At 39.9% G+C, this 20,737-nt stretch overlaps 2 protein-coding genes across 2 annotated transcripts in view; one reads left to right on the top strand and one right to left on the bottom strand.

Moving 5' to 3' along the window:
- Positions 1 to 10,879, top strand: part of abcb6b (ATP-binding cassette, sub-family B (MDR/TAP), member 6b) — a 28,924-nt gene extending 18,045 nt beyond the window's left edge. Inside the window, exons 14-18 of the mRNA XM_026912788.3 lie at positions 4,872 to 5,046; positions 5,976 to 6,088; positions 6,261 to 6,355; positions 7,682 to 7,750; positions 8,961 to 10,879. Coding sequence (XP_026768589.1) covers positions 4,872 to 5,046; positions 5,976 to 6,088; positions 6,261 to 6,355; positions 7,682 to 7,750; positions 8,961 to 9,087 — 579 coding nt within the window. The 3' untranslated portion in view covers positions 9,088 to 10,879. The remainder of the gene's footprint in view (positions 1 to 4,871; positions 5,047 to 5,975; positions 6,089 to 6,260; positions 6,356 to 7,681; positions 7,751 to 8,960) is intronic.
- A 3-nt stretch (positions 10,880 to 10,882) lies between these two features.
- On the bottom strand, positions 10,883 to 19,903 carry si:ch211-67e16.11 (uncharacterized). The gene is made up of 7 exons (XM_026912790.3): positions 19,047 to 19,903; positions 16,442 to 16,663; positions 15,258 to 15,428; positions 14,938 to 15,069; positions 14,605 to 14,774; positions 12,417 to 12,653; positions 10,883 to 12,305 (listed from the first exon to the last, which is right to left on the bottom strand). Exons 1-7 carry the CDS (start codon positions 19,516 to 19,518, stop codon positions 12,117 to 12,119), a joined length of 1,593 nt encoding a protein of 530 aa, XP_026768591.1. The 5' UTR covers positions 19,519 to 19,903; the 3' UTR covers positions 10,883 to 12,116.
- Between the last annotated feature and the right edge of the window lie 834 nt (positions 19,904 to 20,737).

Below are 20,737 nucleotides of genomic sequence, written 5' to 3'. Positions count from 1 at the left end.
CATGGAAACAGTGACTAAACTGAGCAAAATACAGTACAAAAACTATAAATCTAATGCTAGCACAACATGCAGTCGCCTCCATTTAAACACTTAATTGAGCAAAATGAAGACACTAGCCAGATTCAAATAAGATTTTATGCTCTATACACCACAGCTCAGAGCCAAAATAGCCAAAGATGTTTTGCCTTTTTTGTCGAGGGTGCAAACTCAATGTTACATCACCAGATACATTATCAGGAGTGCATAAAGACTATGGCTACATAAAGCTCTCAAGTACTCACTTATTTTCCACAGTCCATATTAAAGGACATAATTAGCTTGTCGTATTTCTTAGTTAATTTATGTTAGTTGTCACGTTTTATCCTAGTTAATTGGACTTCTCAGCAAGAATAACATAGGACAAGTGTGCTGGAGCTTTGAATTGTCCAGTTGGTTAGCTGATGAATTTATGATTTGTCCCCCACCCAAGATCACCATTGTTAGATTGTAATAATTGTAGTTTTGACTTTACTTAATTGTAGTTTCAAATCATAAATGTTTGTTGATAGAATATAACAAATGACCTTAGAGTTATTATGAATAAGTTTTAAATTAACAGATTTTCCATTTCCAAGTATTCCTTTAATCTTCTTTCAGAAACTGTCAACAGATTGTCCAGGCATCAGTTGGTTAGTGGAGCTCTGAAGCTGTATTTACACCATTGCAGTAATTCTACTTTAATATGTGTGAATTCAGCGGCCTGCTGATAATATTTCAGCTTACTGAAGACTTAATAGTAGCTTGTGAAGACTTCTTTTGGTTGCGGTTTTGTTGACAGACACATATGTTCCCCAGACGTGGTTGTCTTGTGGTGGCCTGTTAACTGGACAGGATGTGTCACATGGTAAGATTGACCTCTCTTTAGAAGGTAATTTGAGGTAGAGAAAATATAGACCTGGAAAATGAGGTGCATTGAATTGAGAGTGGAGTGGGAATATAGACAAGAAACCTGAATGCCAGCTCTACTGGTGCTGCGCTTCATTATAAACTTCCTATAATGAAGCGAAGGCTAACCAGAACAGACTGGAGTCTATGGTATGGTATGTGGAGTGGTAAACAGAGTCATGTGTTGGGGACTGATGAGTATTATGCTTTCAGTATATTTGGTCCAGGCTGGGCACACATGGGTAGTTCCCTATCAGATTTCAAGTGCTTAAAAAAATTAATTGCCGTAGCCCTTTGTGTTCATGTACATCTGGTCAGAAAGACATAAATATGGAAACCTAAGCTTGGATTCAGTTTCACATTCCCTTTCTACTGGTATTGGATATATCTAGGGAATGCACATGGTCAAAGGAGTAAATAAAATTCAGCACATACCATGTTAGGATATAATAATCAGTGTAAATCTCAAGTGCTTTTGTTTTGATTACTTCTTTTTTTTAATACATTTTGATCTGCAGAAAAAAAGTTAAATTAGCTTTTAAAAAAAAGTGTCTGAATTACCACTTTTCCTATTTGCTTTGTTTTATTGCACCATTTTCCACAGATGTTGAAGATGCTTGTGTTTGTAATATTAGAAGCACTGAGAGGTGTTTTTGTCCCTCAGGAGACACTCTCTCTCTCTCTCTCTCTCTCTCTCTCTCTCTCATCTTCTTTGAACGAGACAGAGAAAGGACCCAGAAACTAGTCTCAGAGTACATGCTCATGGCGACAGTGGTTTTTCCGCCTGTTCCATCTGCTACAGATGGTATCAGTTACGACTGAAAAAAAGGGGGAAATACCCAAACGCAATCAAAATGTAATTAGAGTTAAAGAAAATATAAATATAAAACAGTTAACAAAAAGCATGCAGTGTGTTCCCTGAAGGTAGATAAACATAAGGATAGAAGCCAAAAAGTAGCATGTTTTCTTACTGGCCCAAATGCTCATAAAGTTACTTGCAGGCAGGCAAAAACACACTGTTAAACTTCTGATTCATCTCCCCAGTTTAGCATTATATTCACACGTTCATTCATTTAGCATTTGAAGAGCACATGGCAGCGTTTCCCGCAAACTCTGCCTGCATGGGTATTGTTGCAATGAGAACCGGAAAGCTGCAGTGAAACTAATGTTTTTGAGGATAAAAGTGGCATTGTTGGAGGACAGATGCTTCTCTCTTGTAAAAACCTGGGAAGCCATTTGTGTTTCGCATGGCTGCAGTAAACCCCCTCTAACCCAGCTCAGTCTGATGTTAATTAGTTCATAAATTAAAGACATTGACTTTTTTGAAAGCCAAATGAATGGGAAAGACGAATGAAAAGATGGTGAACTAGGAACTTTCAGGGAAGAAAAAAATGAAGCTAGGCAAAAATAAACAAAAGGAAAAAAGCCAAAAAAGTACTTCAAAGGAGGATCTAATTTAGCTGGCGTTTGAAGTGAAAAAGCTGACTCTGGTTCCACACGCCACATGGATTAATGGTGGAAGGGACAGCCGGTCTCTGCCCCCTTCAGCCTCCTCAGTGTCTTATGCTGATCTGAGCCCAGTTTCACGTCTTCTAATGTCTTCTAATGTCTTCTAATGTGCTTTATGATTTTAATCAAAAAAATTAGTTTGGTAGCTGTTTACCCATTATTAACTGTGATTAGCATACACCTTCCTGATCCAGCCATGAGAATGATTTCAATATGTTCTTTTGTCAAAGGCATTCTTAAAGGCTATCTGGAAAAAAAAAATAATAATAATATAAACTAAGTGTGAAAAATTTTGGAAGACATTTTGCTAAATAAAATAAAGTAGCGTTAATTTCCTCTATGTACGGAGACTTTTGTGACACCCTGTGTGTGTGTGTGTGTGTGTGTGTGTGTGTGTGTGTGTGTGTGTGTGTGTGTGTGTGCGTGTGTGTATAGTGGAGTGCTGCAAAAAGTATCTTTTGTGCAAAGGAGTTAACATAGTCAATATCACAGATTTGGTTAAATTTAAATAGTGACCTAGAAATAGTGCAGAATCTTGAATATTAAAATCTTTCAACATTTTCAAACTTTCTGTTTGTTTCCAGTTTTAAAAGAAAACAAAAATCCTAGATTTTTAGTGTGGTCTCAGACTTTTGGGATAGCCTTTAAGAATGCCTTTGACAAAAAAAAAGAAGGTATTAAAATCATTCTCATGGCTAGATCGGGAAGCTGTCGCAAGGTTACAATGGACTTTAACAGGAAACATGGCAAGCACATCACACATGACACGGATGCCAAACTGGGAGCCAAAGTTGGGAGAGAAGACTCCGTGTGTGTTTACAAAGAAATGGGAATCATGTAGAGGATGTTTTGTAAATAAAGTTAGATTTTGCTAAAAAGTGCTGATTTTCCCTATATGTGGAGACTTTTGGGACACCCTGTATAATTATATGAAAGGTGTTTTTAATATTGAGTATATAATAGTAGAAAAGTAATTGTGACTGTCAAGTTGTGAAATAACTGTAAAAGAAGTTCCATGGACAGCTTCATCACATATTTGTTTCATGAATATAATACAACTATTCAAATATTTGGCTCATTAGTTCAATATGTACAATAATATCCTGGCTATTTATTGGAGCCAACGAGCCTCTTATTCCTGAACTTTCCAATGAGAAAATACATTCAGTCCAATTTGACATTATTTGTAGGCCGACTTGGTTTTGAGTTATTGAGGTTTGAATAAAACTCTTTCAATTCACGTGACCAGTCAAACCGGATAATAACAATAAAAAAATAGCTTTGATAATTGTGGGTTGAGATTACCACCTGCAACAAAATTTGAAAAATTGCGGACCCCCTAACAATGTTTCACAGACTCCTGGGGATCCTTCGACCCCAGTCTGAGAACCAATTCTCCAAATCATTCAGTCTCCATTGTTTGGTTGAGGGTCTTTTATTGTTGATTTGCTAAATGAAAAAAGAATGGCAACCTCAAATACTTGGTTTTACTCAGAAGAGGAGAGTTTGTGTATATTTACATGTATGTGTCTGGGATAAAAAGAGAGATACAATGGGTGAACAGTGATGAAATGGAGGATTAGACTGCTGTCAGTCATTCCATCATTTTCAGGAATGATGATCTGTTCAGTTTCAGTTTGTGGTCTGGTGAAATTTTAAGATGATTGTTAACTCAATCAGATGGCTTCTTAATATGATTAATATGATCACTACTTACTGAGCCAAATGCCATTGTCCTTGTTCTATTGTATGTTTACCTTTTGCCTTCTGTGAACTCAAGAGCAGGCAGCCTAATGAATTATTTCCAAGCAGATGACAGTGGAGATTAATGAACAATAGGGATTACTTTCAAAGGAAAGGAATTATGACTATTGTTTTGGAGGCTTAGTGACTCAGACTGTACTATTGTTCATAGGACCGTTTGCACCAACCACAGGCCTGACACAGCCCTGCTCTCCCCTCCACTACTGTTTGGCTTGATTAAGGGTATTACTGAAGAGCCAAAATGGTGGATTTAAACTCACGACCTTCTAGTTAGTGGTATGTAACATATACATTTTACTTATTTGGTTGATGCTTTTTATCAAGGAGCAACTTACAACTGAGACAGGATAGAACAGAGCAGTTGAGGGGTTAAACATCTTACTCAAGAATCCAACAGTGGCAGTTTGGCAGCGTTGAGGCTTGAACTCACAACCTTCTGATCAGTAGACCAAAGCCTTAACTACTGAGCTACCACTGCCTAACTAACCCTGCTTATTTAGAGGTCACTGTAGACATCCATATTCATAAGAAATAAAATTCACACAAATAAAGTCCTTTGCTATAGAAGGCCTTTGTTAGATTTTCATTTTTCTAGTCAATGTCCCCATTTCCGAGTCAGTATTGTCTGTGTACACTCTCTGGTAGACAGCTTGTATTTGCGTTTTTGTGCACAGGTGAAACAGAGCACTCTCCGTTCTTACATTGGGGTGGTCCCTCAGGATACCGTTCTCTTTAATGATAACATCCGGGAGAACATCCGTTATGGACGGATCAGTGCCACTGACCAGGAAGTGGAAGAGGCTGCATTGGCTGCTGACATCCACCATAAGATCCTGTCCCTTCCAGATGGTGCGTCTCTTCACCACAAGAGAATCGGAATAGTCTTATTTGAAATAAATATCAAGATAATTCCCAATTATGTGTTTTTAAATATACCTGCAACCTTTCACAAATTTTATGAATGTTAAAATATTTTTCAGATTGTATTTAAATATAGCATTTTGACTAACTGTTATTTTTGCTTCAAAATACTCTGGATAGTTTTTCTTACTTTAAAAAAGCGCTGAAATTTTTGGAAATGAACGAAATTCCCCATTAAGTTAGCTATCTGCCTAACTTTTACATGGATAGTTCTCAAACGATTTTGACTATAGAAGCCCCTTTCAATAATCATTTAAGCAGAGTACTCCTTTACCAGATTAGCGAAAGAACATAAAGCATATGATTTGATGTTACAAAGGGAGTATTCGATGCAACTATTACCCAGATGTTCCAGAATACAATATATACAAGAAAATTGTAGAATTGTTGCATTTGTGTTTAATGAGATTCCCTATACCACTGGTGTTGTCACTCGAGCAGGACCTTCTACTGCTTTTAGAAACATGTTGTTGTTGTTCTTCTTCTTTCGGCTGCTCTAGTTGAGGGTCACCACAGCGGCTCATTGGTCGGCATATTTGATTTGGCACAGTTTTTATGCCGGATGCCCTTCCTGACGCGACCCTCCCCGATTTTATCCGGGCTTGGGACCGGCACTGGGAGTGCACTCTCATGTGCACTCCCAGTGCTGAATCAAACCCGGGCCACAGCGGTGAATGCGCCATGGCCTAACCACTAGTTCTCTAGGGACCCTTATTGCTTGTAGAAACGTAATGCGCCTAAATGCTAACTGGTTTAGGTCCATGTTAAAATAACAGCTGTGAAGGAGTCATCACTTTAGAAAAGTAGGTATTTGTTAACGTGTGTATGAGGAACAGGTATCTGTGATTCCATCTCAGGATATGACACTCAGGTGGGCGAGAGGGGCCTCAAGCTAAGTGGGGGTGAGAAGCAGAGAGTGGCCATCGCTCGCACCATCCTCAAAGCCCCCAGAATCATCCTGCTGGACGAGGTGAGTAATGTCTTTTCAGCTCAAAGAAATGCCTCTCTTCATATTCATACATAAATAAAATAGTGGAAATGTGCAAGCTGGTTGCAGGTAGTTGTGTTTATATCTGACAACTAATTCTTATCATTAAGATCTGCAAGCTCTAAGCAGAAAGTTCTCTCACTTCTGCTTCTAGGCCACTTCTGCTTTAGACACACAAACAGAGCGCAACATCCAGGCCTCGCTTACCAGAGTGTGTGCCAGCAGGACGACTATTGTGGTGGCACACAGGTATTCTTCCTCTCATTTAGCTATGGCAATCAACTTCAAGAAGATTATTAATATCCTTGTCATGTGTGCTCAGAGTACAAGGTGCTTACATTTAAGATGCATTTGAATGTGATCAAGTGTTGCTGTAACCCCACTCACCCCAAGCCCTCTGGGGGACAGGACATAAAAGCAAGAAAAATCCTTCCATAAACTTCCCTAAATCCACAACTTGATCCCTTTGATAACATCAAGTATTGATATAGACCTCAATATGGCCATCTGGGAAAGATCTCAGTCACTAATTAAATTGATCTGTTTGTCCTAAAACCCAGTGGCCTCAAAATGACACCACTGTCTGGGGGATTTAAGGAGGTGTATAAAACATAAAACCCTCAAAAGGGAGTTGGTATCCATCAGTAGCAGGGGTGTAAAGTTAGGAGTCATACAAATAGTTTTAGAAAAATAAGATGACTTATCAGTATTCCCTCTGACACCCCCTTCATTTGTGTCTGGAAATATTTACCGAGGAATTAGCTTATATTTGGATTTTGTTAGATGCTTGAACTCATTAACACACTGCCTTTCTCACTTCCTCTTTCTCATATCCTCTACTTCTCCCTCTCTGTCTCTCTTTATCCATCTCCAGCCATTCTCTTGTTCTGCCTGTCCTTCTTTCTTCTCCTTTTCTCTCCCCTTCTCTCTTTTTCTTGCCATTTTCTTACTATCAGTCAGCCTCTTCTGTCCTTTTTCATCTTCACAATATTCTTTTCCCTCTTTCTCACTTTTTTCTTCCCTCAGAAAATTGTAAACACATCGTGATCAGAGTCTGCATGCTTTGATCCCATCCAGCCTCTGAGACTGTGGTGCCACTTTGATCTGTTTTGGGGTGGTGGTTGTGGGGGGTGACAATCAATAAAGAAGTCTCTGCGCTTTTGTTTGAAGATGAAGGGTGACTGTGTGAGAAGATGACCCGCAGAAGGGTGGGGTGTGAATTAAAAGGCATTGCGGTGTGTGTGAGTGTTTGTACGTGCGCGTGCAAGTGTTATGGACCACTGTGTTTAGCTAAGTGTTCATCCAAACAATGCATGAGATCATTTGTTTCTCTTTGTGTTCGTGCAGGGCAGAGGAGTTGATGGTATTTGCATGAGAATAGATGGGCTTCAATTAATGCATAAGTGATCTATGTTCTGTGTATAATGCCCCACTTGAAGCTTATAGACGGTTCTCCATATGGAGTGCTAGATAATTTGTTCTCTGAAGTTTTTCTACAGATTTTTCTTTGTACATTCAATGAGTAGTATTACCATATTTTTAAAAAGGCCATTGTTTTGACTACTCTGTTTGCAGGTTATCCACTATAATTGCATCGGACCTGATTCTGGTTCTGCATGAAGGCCAGATTGTGGAGCGTGGAAGGTTGGTGAATTTATATGTTCCAAGTTGTTAACAGTTAGTATCAGTACAGGAGTAGAAGTAGAAGTGTGAAACTGTCTCTTTCCTGCTCGACTGAAATCCATTTGACTTGCTGAGGAAATAAACCATGGAAGACATGCTGGAACAGCCAAAGTCATGCTTCAGTGGGCTGAACTAAGTGAAGCATTAGTAGGGGAGGTGTGTGTGTGTGTGTGTGTGTGTGTGTGTGTGTGCGCGCGTGTGCTCGCGTGCTCGCAGCCCTCAGGTGGGCCTGTTCTGAGGCCCAGATCATGTAGGGTGTGGGCTGCTCGGACACTCAGAGGCCATATCCTGTGTTTGAGAAGATGAGCACAAACTCAGACAGCCCTGAGGTAAAGGCTACTGATCGACGGATAACACTGAAGACACTACACACACTCCCTTGCTAATGGCGTTTTTCATTGACTCTAACCCAGCAAGCCCCATGCAAACTGCTGCACACAGTTTTGTCCCATTCTGCCCTTTGATATATGATTCGTCAGCCACCCCCCAAAAACACACTCACACGTACACTGGCACAGCCTATAGGGATGTAACCTCATACCTTGCACATTCAACCCTGACTGACACTGCGATGTAAACACACACAGGCTTTTAAGCCACAAGGACTACATATCAGAATACACTCAGACATTCATTCATCTTCTCTCACACATACACACACATACAGGAAATAAAGAAAAAAGGTGAAAGGGTAATGCTTTTAGGAAGGAAGTTTTAATTAAAAAGGTCCCCGGGCTAGAAGTCACCTGTATGAACAGGTAACTACAAGGAAAGCTGTCCCTTAATAATTCAAACCATGAATATTGGAGCTCAAAGTTAAAGCAGGAAAATCTTTCTGAAACTTGCCTGCATTTTTTATCCTGATGCGCTATTCCATTACAAGGAGACAGCTCTTTTCCACCTTCATTTCCCTGACTTCACCGTCTAACACAGTCTAACACAGTCTAACACTTTACAGTGCAGTCTTCCTCCAGATTAATTACAGTCCCAGTGGATTTGACCTTAGACCCCCAAACCGACTCTTAGCAGGAACAGATTTAACAGAAAAGGCCCAATGGCCCCAAGAGGCCCATCACCCCTCCACCCTTAGGTGATCTCTAGAAACAAAGAATTTCAATTTGATATTCAGACCTGCAGTGTGAAGCTCAGTGCCTGTTTATTGGTGTTGCAGGCACGAGGAGCTGCTGGCCGTGCACGGACTGTACTCAGCCATGTGGCAAAAACAGCAACAGCAACAGGATCTAGAACCAAGTGCTTCCTCAGATACAGAACCAAATGAGCAGCAAGGTGGAGAATGACTGAAGTCCAGGTAAAAGTGAAGGAGCCAAAGATACAAAACATGTCGAGTGGCCTTGGGCAGAAGAAAATATTCAAGGAAGTTTCTTGATAAGCATTTACTGCTTAACAGTTATTGTGCCAAGCTGTTACTTTCTAGTTTAAATCCTTATAACATGCTGACTGTAAATGTGAAGACATTTACATTAAGAAAACACAAAACTGTACCATGGCCGTGCTTTGAGATCTGTGCATTCTCAGGGAGCCTATTTGATTATTTCAACTGGTGCCATCAATGGTGTACCTGTGAATTGCCAGTGAGCAACCATTTTACATCTGTCTGCAAAATTGACTTGTGAGAGGTGAGGTACAATCTAGACAGGGATTTGTTTGCCTTGTGGAAAGTAACTGAAGTACCTACAGTGTCACTAGAAAGTTTGTGAACCCTTTGCAATTTTCTGTATTTCTGCATAAATTTGACCTGAAATGCGATCTAAAGTCCTAAAACTAGATGAAGAGAACCCTGTTCAACAAATGACACAAAAACATATTAGTTTTTACATTTATTTGTTGAACAAACTTATCCAACATTAAATATCTCTGTTGGAAAAGGTATGTGAACCTTTGCTTTCAGTAACTGGTGTGACCCCCTTGAGCAGCAACAACTTCAACCCCCAAACCATGATACTGCCACCCTATGCTTCACGGTTGGGATGAGGTTCTTATGTTGGAATGTAGTGTTTGTTTTTTGCCAAACATAACGCTTTTCATTTTAAAGAAAAAAGTTCTATTTTGGATTCATCTGTCCACAGAACATTCTTCCAGTAGGCGTCTTGCTTATTGATGTGGTCTGAAACTTCAGACAGGCAGCAATGTTCTTTTTGGAGAGTAGTGGCTTCCTCCTTGCTATCCTGCCATGCGCCCAATTCTTGTTCAGTGTTTGCTTGATAGTAGGCTCATGAACATTGACATTACTCAATGCAAAAGTGGCCTGTAGGTCCTTAGATGTTACCCTTGGGTTCTTTGTGACCTACCATAATATTATTCACCACACCCTCGGAGTGATTATTGTTGGACGACCACTACTGTGTAACAGTGGTGCTAAATTTCCTCCATTTGTATATCATCTGCCTCACAGTGGATTGGTGGAGGCCAAACTCTTTAGAAATGGTTTTGTAACCTTTTCCAGCCTTGTGAACTCTTTTTTTTTTTTTTCTTTTTTTTTTTCTTTTTTTCCCCTGAGGTCCTCAGGAATCTGCTTTGATTAAGGCATGGAACACTTCCATAAACCTGTGTGGTGAAACCCAGACTTTGATAGTGAAGACCCAAGTTTATGTTCTTGGAACATGGGAGGGTCTGCTAAACCCACGCCTGATTGCCGTCCACTTGATTGAAACTTCTGACTTCAATTACCCCTTTAAATGAGCTCATACTCTAAGAGGTTAACATACTTTTCCCAACAAATATTTAATGTTGGACAATTTTGCTCAATAAATAAATGTAAAAACCGTAATGGTTTTGCGTTATTTGTTTAACTGGGTTCTCTTTATCTAGTTTTAGGACTTAGATGAAGATTTTACTACATTTCATATCAAATTTATGCAGAAATACAGAAAATTCTAAAGTGTTCACAAACTTTCCAGCAGCACTGTACTTTAAGGAGATGAATAGGAAAAAGGGACACGATTATTGATTGACAGAATTTATAAGGAAATCAGTGTTTTTATAGACTTTGTTTTACTCATGTTTGTCAATGCTGCTGATGTAATAAAACTCAGATGTATTGTTTATAAGACACTCAATTGAAATAAATACAGGTTATGTACAAAAGTTAATTTATTTTGAGTATTTACATAAGGTCACACGAGCTACAGTTTAACAACTGAGATGAGGACATTTATTATCCTCTTAAGTGACATTAAAATTCATTTATTTAGCACAACATGACATTTATAGAACAAACACATTTCTGTTCTATACAAAAAATATTTCTTGACTTGGCTGAGTTTTACACTTGGGTATAGTCTATTAAACTATGTTTAGCTAACATGCACTGAACATGGTTTAAGGGGAGTCTGTACACAGGAAAGAGGTATGAATGTATATGATAACTGACTTGGAGCTCACAACACCTTTATATTATATACTGTATACACAAATAAGCTTAATCAGAGCTATAATGCCAAACCTGGTCAGGGACCTTTGTTTAAAAAGGTCCAATGTTCTTTTTTTTTTTTTTATTCCTACCTTATATTGACCTTGATCAATCTTTGAAAGTTTGTACGTAAATCTCAGCAGAGACCTGTGAGACAGCTACATGTCCTCCTCTAGTTTGTGTTCTGTCACCTATAGGCCAACACTGATGCAGGTCAGACTGCATCAGAGAGAGAGTGAAAGTGGCCTTGAAAGGGGCAGAGTTTGCTGAAGGAACAGTTCTCATGACTAAATGATGGCAATGCCTAGGCTTCTTCATGGTGTCTGCAAGGGAAACATAGATTTGTCCTGAAATGGCAGACTGGCATAGTCATCGTGGTTCATCTCCAGGATATGACGTGATCGCTGACCCGCGACAGGATGCTCTGAATGTGGAGAGATGCAAGAGCGCAGCTGTCCGCCGGATGAACCCCCACTGTGGGTAGACAAAAATACTGGAGGAACCAAACACTGGGATGCTGTCTCCTGCTGCAGATGGAGGGCTGAGGTTCAGAGTGAGGACATAACACTTTCTCTTGTACACTCCTGTGGCCTCCACAACAGCCTGTTTCTGTACATCCATCTTACCAGGGTCCATGCATTTTGGATAGGCTGGATCCAGCTAATGACGGTTTGACCTGTACTTGAGCAACAATAATTTATACACATATTTTTATTCTTGTCTAGCAGCATCCTAAAGCAGCTGCCTGAATCTAGTGTTACAACCGAAGTTCAAAAGCCGTAGTAAAGAACTAAGATGACCAATAAGACATGGTTGGCATCTCTAGCATTCTCTAGTTGAGATTAGATGCTGGTAGTGAAATTGATGAGGCTGCACTGGAAGAATAAGCATTGTCTCTCAGTTTCTCTCGCTGTTGTGAGACTTTCGATGGCCCTGGTGCCACAGTGCAGTGGGAAGGTTCTGACAGCCCATGTACTCCTTCTTCATTTCATCCTCTGAAAGAGGTGGCGTGGAGTTACAAGGAGCTCCAGACAGAGTCACGTTCAGCAGGCTTATCCCATCACCCACATGAAGCATTACAGCATTCTGGTAATGGACAGAAATCAATATGAGGAACCAAAAACATTAGTGTATTTCATACATGACACCAGTGATTGGAGAAACAGATCATTTAACTCCTTTTAGTTTTTCCTGTACCTTACTGAGGTGGTCGATGAGGCAGTGGGATGGGAGCAGAGAGGCCCAGAACTGGGCTGTGTTCACCCAGGGCAGGCCGTTGAGCAGCACCACATTGAGGTGTTTAAGAGAGCCCTTTAGTCGCTTAGTGAGAACTCCGGTGTAGCTCTGCTCAACAAAGAGCAGCACTCGATTTGCCCTGCAACCTGCAAGGTCAGCCAGCAGCTCACCCACTGCGTAGCGCTCCTTTAGATCTGCCTAGACAGAAAGAAAAAAATCTTAGGAGAACATTTATCTTGCTTAGACTAGGCAAAGAACCAGTGTGGCTGCAGTTTTTTGTTGCAACCAAACAGGACCCACACCTGACATAACTAATTCAACTTCAGTCATTTGAAAACTATTCTCACAAGTCAGACCTCTAGCTTCCTCTAGAGAGTCTGATACGGTTCATCACAAAACATGGCCAAGACCCACTTACTTTCACAGGAAAGCCTTTTGACTGACGTTGACCAACAGTATTTCCAGATAATGTGGGGATATAACATTTACCTAAAAATACTCTAGATCCTTGTTTATATTATCCTGCATATGTATGAATTTGATGGTGCTAGTATGTAAATGGTTGTAATTTCCTAATGGAAGACTTGAGCTTTAGAATGGGTTAATTTGTTTTAATGTGAAATGACCTGCAAAATCAAGAAAAAAGAAAAATTTGGTGCTTCGACATTTAATCATATCTTCTATACGCTACCAGTTTGTTTCACTGATTTTTTTTTTTTCTATTTAACATAAAATATAAAGGAATTATGACTTGGCTTTAGTGGAAATGCCATTTGTTTGTAGAGCCAACTATCCATATGAAGGGCTCTTTAAGCTGAAAGAAGCTGTTTTTTTCATGGAGGCAGACGGTCTGGTGGTCCTGAGCCTGTGTGGTCCTGGTTTCTCAAGCCTCCCCCTTTGTCATTCCCATCCCTGTCTAGGGATCAGGTTGTTGCCTTTGTCCCTGGAGAGTCTGTGCCTATTGTTACAGAAAGAAGGGCTTTACCACACAGTCTGGACCCTTCCGTCTGCCCAGCTCCGAGCATATGGCTGGGATTACTGACCACCTTTACCAGCGGAATGTGAGATTCCACAGAGGTCAAACTAATGTACTTAAAAAAGGAAATATAATTAAATGTGTCCTTGCTTTCTTGAAAGAGTTTGTTAATAATAGATGAAAGAGTGTTTTTATTAATGAGGATTGGCATATCTATTGTGCTTGGAGATCAGAACATAGCTGAATGTTCAGGCTTAAAGTAACTATTCTTCTGACATACTGTCATTCTTATCTTCAAGCTACATGAACTGCGAGGAAGTCCGAAGCCCTGTAAAAATGTGTATTAAAGAAGTGAAGCACTTCCCACATCAGATGCTTCTTACAGAAGTTGTGCACACTGTTTAATTACCCAGAGCCGTACAACCAGACCTAAATATGAGGGCAAGGAGATAAGCTCCCAAACACCAAAGAGAGGAGTACATTCCAGTTCCTTCCTTTCTAGTCAACAAAGGGAGCAAGGAGATGAGAGGGGACTAGAAAGAGGTATTTATCCCACTTCTGTGACTAAATGCCTTCCTTGTTGTCTCTTTGATTAGGCAACAGGTACTTTGAAGTGGTGGGCCGTTCTGCTTTATTAAGGGGCACATTTAATTTATTAACAGGAAGATAAGAGATCACTCTTGCATTCCAGTGGTCTGTCTATTGATCTCTTGATTGTGGACTTTTATACTGTAGCACCTTGTCACACAACACCAGTTATATGGCTATGTTAAATAGAAGACTGTGATTGACATTAAAAGCTTGGATGTAGAGAAAATGCATTCTCCTGAATTTTAACAAAACAACATACTAATATTGTGTAATGTTGTGACATCTGCCTGAAGAAAAGCTTGATTTTTATCCAGTGAAACCAAAGGTTACAGTTAAAGACCCTGGTTTTAGCCGTGACACTGGTGTAAAACAGAATATTATGATTTAAGAAACTGTCAGCATATCTTGTTGATCTCCTAACGCAGCATAGCCCATCCCAAGCACTTTTCTCACAGATCAGGAAGACCCACTGTTGATCCCAACATTCACTCCCAGCTCAGTCAGTGTAATGGCTTTTTCTAGACTATGTCAGTTGAGCTTGTCACGGTATGCAGTACTGTTTCAGAAGTCTCACAAACTCACAATGCCGTTGTTGTTGCGGTCCCACAGCAGCATGGTTCCGTCATTGCGGGTCGGGCTGTTCAGGTACAGGACGAATGTGTCTGCACAGTGCTGCTTGCGACAGATGTAGGAGATGTGGTTCCGGATTACCTCCTTTTCTGTGGCTGGGTACATTCCTTCTGCCTCTTTAGCTACGATAATTGACAGTGGTAAATTAGACTGCAAAAGCATGACTATTTCAGCAGTTCATAAAAACCTCATTAAAATTAGTTTATTCTGATTTAAGTTGTCGATTATGTAGATTTTATATCGCCCCTAGTTAACTTCTAGTACAATCTGGCTTGGAGTTCTTACCTGCTACCTGTCCATTTCCAGCAAAGAATGTTTTAATGTGATCCTTATGAAAACCATTGTTTCTTAGCATCTGGTAGAAGACCAGCAGATTCTGCTCATGATGCTGGTATGTGATCTGTTCCTGCCACCCACCTGATCAGAAAAACATACAGCAGTGTTAAGGGACTGCCAAAGAGAGAGTGCTTACCTGCATGGGTCTAGCAAGTACTGTATAACTGATTAGATTCTCCCGTATAAACAATACTGATACTGCTGACCCTAAGCGAGTAATCTCACAAAGCTAATAAATCTTGAAACAACACAAGTTTTTTCTTATTAACCTGAGAGCAGTACTGCGTGGTCGCAGGTCTGGTAGAGGCGACAGGAGAGATGTGTGGCGAGAGGCTGCTGGTGGCATCGACGGGTGTTTTTATTGAGCTCGCAGCTAGAGATGGGCACGGTTGGACTAGTGAGGGGCAAAGGCTGTGGGCATCTAGCAAACTCTGGATGATCTGTTACAGAAGTCACACAAAATAAGAGCAAGTTATTCATACAAGCTTATTTAAAACCCCAAGTATCTGAAAATTCCCCGGAAATTATTGGACAGCTGAAGAAAATGAGAATAATATGCTTGCCTTCTCTAGAGCTTACATCATTGTTTTCCTTGATTCCTTTTTACACACTTACTGTATTAATTATTGAAAATCATGACATTCTAAGGTGAGCTGACTTCCAGTGTCAAACTTGTTGCTGTATTTGCCAGACTATAAGAAACTTTTATATTGTTACAGTGAAGTGATGTATTTTTAATTTTTGCATTAGAGGTCCTAAACTAAACTAGACTCTGAAATATGATTTGAAGGCAGTACAAACGTTAAACAAAATACCTGTTACATTACTGTGATTACTCTTGGTTTTCATAGCAGGAAAAAGCATTTCTTTCATAATTTACAAAATTACAAAATGTATTTTAGGACTTTCTGCTATACATTGGGGTGCTTTATAATGTAACTCTTAGTATTTTTACTAAGGGTTACGTAATAATAGTGTCAGAAGAAAGACCTTTTTAAACAAATCATTAAGTAAAAAAACAATGATATAACCTCCATAACTATATTCTGCTGTTATAATGAATAGTTGTAATACATAATAGCTATTTCCATAAAATATAATAAAATTTCTGTTGATCAATTTGCATTTTGTCTTTTTGATTTAATTTTTTTTCTAAGCAGACAGAATTTGGGTGGCTGTGTCATATTTTTCAGAGCGATGAGTTGTCTGGAAAATATGGTGCTTATTCAGCCTTGTAAACATTTTTCTGTTATAGTGCCACAAGAAAAACAATTTAACCTTTTTTAACCTTGAAGATTTCTCTCTGATTGTGTAGTTTACTCCAAGATGTCACAGGCTTGGGTCTTGCTTCAAACTCTTACCAGACACATAGCATTTTAGGTTAAACTGCAGTGATGAGGGACTTGGGCTGTGTGTGGAAACTCAAGCATGTCCGTTTCAGTCATTCACTCACCCACACAGCGGAGGCGCTGCGTTCGGTTGCTGTCCCTCACTCCCACCACTCGGGGCAGGAAGTGGATCTCACAGAGGCCACTGCTACGCTCTGTATGGCTTGCTCTGGCCACCGCACTCTTCCGAATCTGTGTGCGATCCATCGTACGGTCGCTGCGGCTCCTTCTCCGCTTCAGCTGGTTCCGACAGCGAGTCTTCAGAGCCAGCGTCATACACACCTCTCCTGCAAACCATTACAATCTTTTTATTCAGCTCAATTCAATTCAGCTTTATTTGTATAGGTCTAGATGTTGTCACAAAGCGGCGTAACAGAAATCCAGATGTAGATTTATGTTTAGATTCTGAGTTGTAAAAAAACAACATGATGAAGAAACCTTGAGAGGAACCAGACTCAAAGGGGAACAATCTTCTGGGTGACACGTGATTGTAAATTGTATACTATAAAGTCAATACAGTACTAAGTGTGTTGAATGTTCAGTATGAGCATCATAGTCTTTATCGTGAAGTGGTTCAAGGGTGTGAAATGGCATGTATGCATGCTGCAGATGTATTTTATGATGTTATTCCTTCCTGAAATTCACAAAAGTCACATGATGTCAATGACATGACCTTTAAAAGGAAATATATTTTCCTTTTCGTGTGATTTCTACAGTTCATTTTTAGATAACTGTTAAATTTACCTTGCCACAAGGAAATCTTTGCTTTGCTAGGTAATAGTCTATTACTATGCATATACTGCATTCACAATCTGTCTTAAGTCTACCATTTCTGCTGTTTTGGGCTATTTTGGACTATTTTCATACAGTAGTTTAAGGAAATAATTCAGAGCTACTTTCAGGTAACACAGACTGGATCTGAGCCAAGCAGTACCATGAGAATGGCTAATAAGACACCATTATAAATCTACTTAATGTAATTTCAGATAACTAGTAAAATTACCCTGGCCACAATTAGATGTTTCGTTGGCTTACCCATACAGAATCAAAAGCATTACTGTTTCTCTTTCTGTGGTCACTTATTTTCTCCACTCCCTTTATAATCACACAAAGAGACCTGGGAGGATTTTCAATGTGCTCAAAACAAAGCTGCCGTCTCCCCTCTTCCCACTGCTTCAGATTACATGGTCAAGATTGGACAGATTCAAACCCAAAAAAATGTTTCCAGATTTAAGCTAGAGTGAATGAGAAGTCAGAAAGTCTCGTTTTCGTTTAAGACATTATTCCTGACCCTCTTTTTTCTCCTTGATCATCTCCGCCATGCTTAGTAATTAGAATTCTCCAGGCTGGTTTTAGTTCTTGGATATCTTTAAAGAAAGCTGGATTCTGTCCATTTATCATTTTAATAAATTAATTCTATACAATCCTAAAATAATCACAGAGCAGCAACTTTTTACAGTTTATTATGTTCTTTAATATAGAAAGTCTGACACAAATACCAGAGTATGCAAATGTAAAGCACTTCACACAGGAAGGTAGACAGGAAGAAGAGTTGAGTCCTGAATCAGGTACTGAGGGCAGAATACACACTCAGACATTATTATTGACTATATTTATTGCAATTGTATGATTCTTGTCTCAGTGGTGCTCCAGACAGGAGGGCACAGAGCTAGTGCTATCCACATAGACATACACATCTTTACACATACTCCATTGGCAGACACACTCCATGCATTGCCTGGCCAGTTTTATGATAAATCACCTGATCCATTTGATATACAGACTGTGACGTCGTTATGAAGTCTGTGGAGTTTTAGGACAGCTGTCCAAATAACACTGAAAACACCAATTAGCATATATTACACAGGAAATAAAATACTACCTGTGGCATATGGACAAAGAGGACAATATACAGTATACAGTACTGTGCAAAAGTCTTAGGCACATGTAAACAAATGCTATAAAGCAAAGTTGCTTATAGAAATCATTGAAATGAAGTGTTATTACATAAAATACTACTATAAAGAACAATAAACGGTAATAAACTACACAAGGTCACCATTTGACAAAAAAGAGAGAAAGAAGTTTTTCTAAGCGTTTTGGAGAACCTGCCATAGTTCTTCTGGAGACTTTGACTGTCACACTTCTTTTGTTGTTGTTGTTGTTTTCCAGGTAATCAGTAGCAGCTTTCATTCATTTTTTGTCTGAAAAGTGGTGTATTATGTAATGTTATCTGCTTTACTGACAAACTTTTTTCTTTAACATTTAATTTTTTTGTTGTAATAGTAATGTTTTGAAATCTGAAATGTTGTTTTACTGATCCAGTAATGCAGAAGTCATTAAATAAACATCTGAGACAAAATTTGTTTAAAAGAAATTAGAGTGTCTAAGACTTTTGCACAGCACTGTGTATGTGATTTTGTAATCTTCTATCAAACAGTAGCCTATCATTGGTAATAGAAGAGATGTACAGTATGTGATAGACTGTAACAATGAATTTGCACCACTACTACTACTACTAATAATAATAATAAGAAGAAGAAGAAGAAGAAGATATCTGATTATATTCAGTCGGATGAACCTGCTCTGATCTTCCTCAGATTTCTAAGATTGTTTCACTCTCTAACGTTTTTTTAAGTGTAACTACTACACAGCAAAGAGATTACTCACCCAAATAAATCCCCTCCATATGGGCGCACTTCTTCTTGGCCACGTTAAAGTCCACGTAGAAGAGCAGCACGGGGTGACCGAAGCTCTCTCCGGGACTCGGGTCCAGCACGAGCACGGCGTCATGCGCGCTCACGTCGGGGAAGCGCTCCCGCTCCAGCCCGCGCTCAGCCGCAAGCGCGCCCGCACTCTGACTCGCTTTTCCTGCGGGATGCGAGTCGGGCAGGATGGCGAGCACTTTACCAGAGCCGGACTCTGAAGTGTACACCGCTATTCCGCTGGGATGGAGATGAGCCAGCCTGCGGCACTCGCTCTCCGGTAAAGCCACCCTGCGGCACAGGTGCACCTTCAGATACTGCAGCCCAGCTTTCACCCAGCGCTCCAGCCGAGCCGCTTTCCCCTGCACTCCGCCGTGATCCCCCAGCAGCAGCACCAACAGCAGCACTGAAACGCGCGCAGCCTCCAGCCACTTCATACTTTCCTCCGGTCAAGGCAGCGATCACCTCTTCTCGGCTCTCAGATGGTTAGATTAAAATGCCGGTGAACTCTTTAAAGTTGCTTTCGGATCGCCAAAAAACAGTAAGTGCGCGATCAAGTGGGGAAGATAAGACCCTCCTTTATGAAGAAGGACATCCAAGTGGATCGGAGCAGCAGCGACAGCAGCATCCAGACTGAGAGTAAATGCGAGAGTAACTCCATCCCACAGGCGCGGACATGCCGGTACACCAGCAGGAGGAGGGGAGAGGAGGGGGCCATGGGGATGATCATCTCACCTGTCACTCACATGCCAGCAGTCTTCAGGAGTCCACATTAAAATGCTCAGCTTTTTATTTCTCTATAGAATATACGGATATACTGTATGCCTTTGTGTGCGTGAAGGTTCACATTCAGACATTCATACTGCGAATTCACAGCTTAGCAGATCAAAGTCTAAACAAGCTTTTATTCCTGTTATCCAACAGAAAATGTCAGCTCGACAGTGTTTTAGACTTTTTATAGTTTGCTGTTTCTGAGGAACAGATGGAACCAGAAGGAGGTGCAATAATAATAATCATAATCATAATAATCATCATCATCATCATCATCATCATCATTATCATCATGGATCAATAATAATCATGCCATAGAAACATGTTAAAATAGCATATTTGTGGTAAGAATAGTTGACATACGATTTTGACCTATATGCTGGACTCAAGACAAAAAAGGAGACTGATCAAATATTGACCTTCAGTTTACACCAAGTACTAAAGTGTCTCACTGGGTGCAATGTGTTACACAAGTGAAACATTTATTTATTTATTTATTTATTTATTCCAGATGATGTACTAGCCTACTTATAGGCCTATAGAGGTATTGTGTCTTAACGACAGTTTAACCATATTCAACTAAAGCAATACAGTTTTCAAGTGCATTATAATAAACATTTTGAAATAAGTTTTCTGTTAGGCGATGTTTAACATTTATGATGCAGTCTCCAGCATCAGCACTTCGTAACAGTCAGAGGTAAAGCGTGTTTCTTTATGTTAGTTTAAGGCTGTTTTGGTTCCATCTTCTTTCTGAGAGTGTAATAAACTGCTTTATTTACAGTGAACACATGGTTGTTGTCAGTGCTATTGCCTGAATTGCAGGTGCACCAGTTTGTGCATATTTACTGCATATTTTATTCCTAGTGCAAGTGAGATAGACTGAAG

Source organism: Pangasianodon hypophthalmus, chromosome 5 (genome assembly GCF_027358585.1).
Source record: "Pangasianodon hypophthalmus isolate fPanHyp1 chromosome 5, fPanHyp1.pri, whole genome shotgun sequence".
NCBI classification, from domain to species: Eukaryota; Metazoa; Chordata; class Actinopteri; order Siluriformes; family Pangasiidae; genus Pangasianodon; species Pangasianodon hypophthalmus.
Note: the sequence above shows the minus strand (reverse complement) of the source record. Positions and strands in the feature narration are given on the sequence as shown.